This window comes from Histoplasma capsulatum, genomic scaffold, assembly GCF_000149585.1.
Source record: "Histoplasma capsulatum NAm1 scaffold_1 genomic scaffold, whole genome shotgun sequence".
Taxonomy (NCBI): Eukaryota; Fungi; Ascomycota; class Eurotiomycetes; order Onygenales; family Ajellomycetaceae; genus Histoplasma; species Histoplasma mississippiense.
Genome location: NW_001813982.1, coordinates 3,149,584 through 3,155,123, shown reverse-complemented (window position 1 = coordinate 3,155,123; position 5,540 = coordinate 3,149,584). Strand labels below are relative to the sequence as shown.

Genomic DNA, 5,540 nt, shown 5'->3' with positions numbered 1-5,540 from the left:
GCCAAGCCAGAATCGGCCATGGCCCAGTATTGATCGAGTGCCAATTCTTCAGTATGGGGCGGCAACGGGAGGCACGGTTAGTCTCTAGCCCAATGAGCATTTAGGAATGAAAGAAAGTAGGCTTGACAAGAAGAAAGATCTCCCGTTTGGGATTGCTCTCTCGTTCGTTAGGGCTCAATTCGATTCGAAGGATTTCTCGATAGCGGCCGTGTTGAAAAGCAGCTGACAGCTGCTCAGCATACCCAATCCAGACGATTGATTGTAGAGATTTTAGTAAATGTCTGGTTCGAAGTCGATTTTTACTGCACCCCGGCACAGAAGAGGATGGTATATAATGGGAAGCCTTATGAGTGGGCTTGATTATCTCGCTTGAACCGCGAACTCGTAGAATACTATACAAATACTGAACTACCAGAGGTACTCGGCACACTAAGGATATTGTATGAGGACAGTGGTAACTCTGGTATCTTATTGTCAAAAGATAAAAGACGAATCGCTGGCTCCTGGAATAGAGAGCCAGCATCTAGCTATTCTATATAGACAACGGGCAGCCATCCTCCCCTTACTCTATGAGCGAGGGTAGCCGAAGCAACTCCGCAGTGGCGCTGCATTGATCTGCCAGAAGGAATCTACTGACCCCGTATAGAAACAGGTTTCTCATATCCCATCAATCGGATCCTCTTCTATTGCATCCGAATGATGTCATAGGGTGGTTGGAAACCGGTTCGGACACCTGCGTGACGTTATGGGATAGATGGGATTATCCGAGGGGAAGCGATGGGCCGTGTGGAGCCGCCACGGGGCCTTGGCACAACCAAGGTGTGACAATTTTCTCCAATCCTTTTTAGCTATATTCAACAGAGTGTCTGACTCAGCTGTCAAAAAACGGTGTTATATGACTGATTCAGAAATTGTTGAAAGATTTCAGAAACTGTTGAAAGATCTCAGACGTTGTCAGAAGTTGATGTGCTGTGTGAGATGATCAAAAGTTATATGAAGTTGATGAAAGTTGTTAGAAGTTGTTGAACATCATCAAAAAATGTCAAAAATCATCAGAAAATACACTCAGTGCTTTGACTAGAGTTACTGATGACTGAATATGTGTTTTGATGACAAGATCAAGGCATTGAGTGATTAGACATGATCATGATTGAAAAATTAGCAAATCATTCCCATGTTCAAAATCAGAGTAGCAGTTTTCAACGCAATACTTCATACTTACAATATATGTATTTTTGAATAAAAATTAGTTCAATTGATAGAAAATTGGAAAATTAATCCTTCAAGATGGTAGAAAAATGATCTATAAGTGAGGTTGTACAGTGATTCTATCTCAAATTTTATGGTTAGAGCAAATCGTTCCTGTGTTGCTAACAAACTGGAACTGTTTTTTCTCAGACGCTCCGCGAAGAGTTTGCTGAGGATGTCCCATTTAGGTTTAGTGTAAGCCCCTTGACAGTTGATTGGCTTAGATGTTAGCAGGACTTGGCAGTAGTTCGGATCAGGTTAGCTCGAAGTGGAGTGGCTGAGTTTTACTGAGATAAGTCATAGGCATGTAGTCAAGAATGTCATGTGACTATTTAAACAGCCGAGGCATTAGAGAGGACCAAAGTGACCCAAGAAAGCTCAACAGTTCGCGTCTCCTGAGGTAGGCTCTTCTTAAGAAGGAGAGAGTCGGTTTCTTTCGACCTTGCACGTTGAGACTGCTCAATACGCGGACTATGGCGGCCGCCTCTCTCCGGAGCCAAGCTGACACCCGTTTTCTGAGCATTTGATAGCTTCCACAACACAGAGGTAGCAGCATGTCTTCTTCAAAGGATGGGGGCCGTATGGCCCCAGATCTAGAGATTGTCGGAGATCGGGTCACTGTACATCCTACAGGATTCACTGGCGGTCCAGAGGTCGAAGATGGCATTACTGAACGGAAGCTGGTGCGGAACATGGCACGCTTCCGAGAGAATCCCTTTGAGTTCATGCGCGAAGTCAGCTTGTTTGTGTCAGGAACAGGATGGCGAGCCTACGATAACGTTATTGGCCAGCCCATATTCTATCCTGGTTTCTCCGAGAAAATGAAGTCAAATATTATGAGTAATCCGTTATTGAAGGCGAAGATTACTGAACTGGCGGAGCTGCGATCGCAGGTGGAAGAAGAGCAAGGATTGCTGGACCCCGCACAATCGAAAGATGGCGATGGCCATCGAATAAGACGGAAGAACGAGATTGAGTCCAATTTAAAAGAGGTCGTCGATACGATGATGGAGAATATGATTTGCAAAATGGAAAGCAAAAATTTTGTACGGGGAGCGTATTATCTTTGTACACAGTTGCTTACGCGAGCTTATCATCAAGGTACGTTTCTTTTTTAGTTCTACTTGAAGCCCAAAAATATAAGAATACTTATCTAGGATTTTTAGGGATTCACGTTTCGAGTGAGGAAGTCCTCCGTCTCAGGTCGGTCGCGCAAACTGCAGCAAAGAACAAGCAATCTATAGTATTTTTGCCCTGCCACAGATCCCATGTAGATTATGTATCCCTGCAACTTATTTGCTACCGTCTGGGAATTGGATTACCCGTGGTTGTGGCTGGAGATAATTTGAATATTCCTTTACTCGGGAACTTCTTGCAACATACAGGTATGTTATACAGTTCCTAGCAGCCCCCATCCCATGTATTGTCTCTCCTACGAACCAACAATATGTCTAGGCGCAATGTGGATCCGTCGGACATTTGGGGATGATCCCTTGTACCATACGCTTGTACAGGCTTATGTCGATACCCTTCTAAAAGAAGGCTTCAATTTTGAATGTTTCGTGGAGGGCGGTCGGTCAAGGACGGGGAAACTCCTAACGCCGAAATTCGGCATCCTCAGCTTTATCTTGGATAGCGTTGCCTCCGGTCGAGTCGAAGACGCAATCATCTGCCCAGTGAGCACGCAGTACGATAAGGTTATCGAGACTGAGTATGTATATATATTCAAACTACAAGCGCCTTGAAGAAAAGCATATGCTAAAATCAGCACCTGGTCAGATCATATATAAGTGAACTCCTTGGTCAACCGAAACAAAAGGAAAATTTATTGGATTTCCTTAATTCTTCGTCTGTCCTGTCACTCAAGCTCGGCAGAGTTGACGTCAGATTCCACGAGCCATGGAGCCTAAAAGCATTCGTCGCGGAACAGTGTACTAGAATATACAATCTCCCCAATAACAGCGCGATGCAAGTGAAAATGGGGGTTGCGGAAAGAGGACGCCTCCTCCGAACCCTAGGATATCGCGTTCTGTCAGACATCAATGGTGTCTCCGTCGTGATGCCGACAGCGCTCGTTGGAACAGTTCTCCTCACTCTCCGAGGGCGTGGTGTTGGTAAAACTGAACTTGTGCGCCGCGTCAATTGGCTTTGCGAACGGGTTCGTGTTAAGGGCGGAAGAGTAGCACATTTTTACAGGGCTCCGAAGGAACAAGTGGTAGATCGAGCCATCGAAGTTCTCGGGCCAAAGGTAGTCGGCGAAATTAGTGGGCTTGCCGAACCGACTTTCTACGCTGTGGACCGATTCCAGCTCCTCTTTCTAGAGGAATATGACGATTCACCTCTTCATCACCGAAGCGCTCGTGTCCGCCGCAATGTATGCCCGTGTAAAGCAAGGAGGTGGTCCAATGAACCAACGAAGCAGTTATGACGACTTAGTTACCCAGGTGACGTTCTTATCCCAGGTAAGAAGATATCCATATGCTTTCATTCCTTTGAGAGTAAGTATAATGCTTTCACAATTCAGCTAACCCGTTCTCAAGCTTTTCCGAGGAGAATTTATCTTCCCACCGGACGGCTTAGCCCACAATCTCGAGAAGACACTTAATGGACTTGAACGAGATAACGTAATAAAAATCACCAGAGACTCCTCCAGCGTACCAACATATATCGAGTTGAGTTTCGAGGAACGACAATGCGGCAGAGAAAACTTTGATTTCTACTGCTTCTTAATCTGGCCTTTTATCGAAGCAAGCTGGCTTGGAGCTGTATCACTAATAGGGCTCACTCCTCCCCTCAATAATGGCCCCAAGTCTGCTTGGGTTGATCTGAAAAAGGCTCAGGATAGTGCTCAACTGGTAACGATAAACCCCTAAAAAATCTGCCTTTCTATGCATACGTAAACTTGATATTAATTATCAACAACAGTTGGGTAAAACGCTATACCACCAAGGCGACCTCTCATATTTCGAAGCCGTCAACAAAGAGACCCTTAAGAACGCATTTCTGCGATTCGAAGAGGAGAGAATCATTGTCGTCGCAAGGCCGAAAAATAAGGGTACGACGGCAGGCCAAGCGGCCACCATGAGAATCGCTCCCAGCTGGATGCCGGAACGTGATCCGTCGACAGGCAAACTCCTAGCTCGCGGCAAGTTGTGGGACTTTATGAGCTTGATAGCCCAGTCACGACGTGAAGGGTATGTAACTACACCTTCTTCTTTTGTTTTTTCCCTTCTTTTTCTTTTTATTTCTCTTACAGGGATTAAAAGGGCTGCTTTCCCTAATTTTTATATCTTTCGTTGACGTCACACAACAGGAAAAACCGACGAGACGGTGCGACCGTCTCCTCTCGCGTGCTCACCATGACTGACGCGGTAGGCCGGGAGGTATTTAAAGTTGCTTCCGCAGCAGAGGAGTCGTCTGCGGAAAACCTGGATACGTCAACCAAACAACTCAGAAGGACTGCCCTGGGTGCAAGCTCGAAGTTGTGAAAGGAGCAATTTCGTAGTATCAGGGGTTTCGTCTGTGACATGATTTATAAATTCTTAAGTTTTATATAGTATATCTATACACACATCGCTGGGCGGTCACTATACTATACGAACCTTTCTATTTTCCCTTTAGTTACGTCTCGATTTGCAATGGCCCTTTCATCTTTCTTCTAGGAGAACGACCTGTCTTCATGTAATATACGTAGTGAAGCTGTTTGGTTCTTTTCTTCTTTCCTTTTTCACTCTTGATTTGAGATAGCTGTCATCATTGGTATTTTTGAACAGCTCCCCTTCTGAGCTGAATATATATGACATGGGGCGGCTGGACAAAAATCACAACGGAACGGAGAGCACGGCGCTGGAGGTCAGAGATTTTATGATAACATCTCTCATACTACGGAGTACTGGGTACTATATCTTCGTATTGACTGGAGTTTATTTATGCATATAATCTATACGCGAGAATAATACGGCGTTCCCTGCCTCTCTCCGTCTCTCCCTGGGTTCAAATTGTTTTGCAGAGAAACAGAACTAAGATGAGAATTGTTTGAACCACGGCCAACTGTCACTCGATCGCTGTTGTGCAGATTGGTATTTTCATATTGAAATCTGTGTTGGAGGTCCTACCTGGATAGATCATACACCAGCTAAAGTTGAACCTCTCTTCCAAGGTTCCAATCCGCTATATCACGTGACCCACTTCTGATTGGCTGTCCGAGTACGCGTCATGCTTTTCAAAAAAATCTGGATGCCAAGGATTCGTGAGATAGACTTGGGTGCGGGATTGGTACGTAATTATATTTC

The 5,540-nt window shown here is 45.1% G+C and overlaps 1 protein-coding gene across 1 annotated transcript; it reads left to right on the top strand.

The window, feature by feature from the left end:
• Positions 1–53: 53 nt before the first annotated feature.
• Positions 54–4,736, top strand: HCAG_00912 (conserved hypothetical protein; the record flags this gene model as incomplete). Its single annotated transcript, XM_001543816.1, has 12 exons — positions 54–76; positions 252–350; positions 647–819; positions 909–973; positions 1,399–1,443; positions 1,779–2,349; positions 2,415–2,633; positions 2,788–2,959; positions 3,040–3,622; positions 3,789–4,103; positions 4,174–4,442; positions 4,562–4,736. The coding sequence occupies 12 exons, from the start codon at positions 54–56 to the stop codon at positions 4,734–4,736; spliced, it is 2,709 nt and encodes a 902-aa protein (XP_001543866.1).
• Positions 4,737–5,540: the final 804 nt, after the last annotated feature.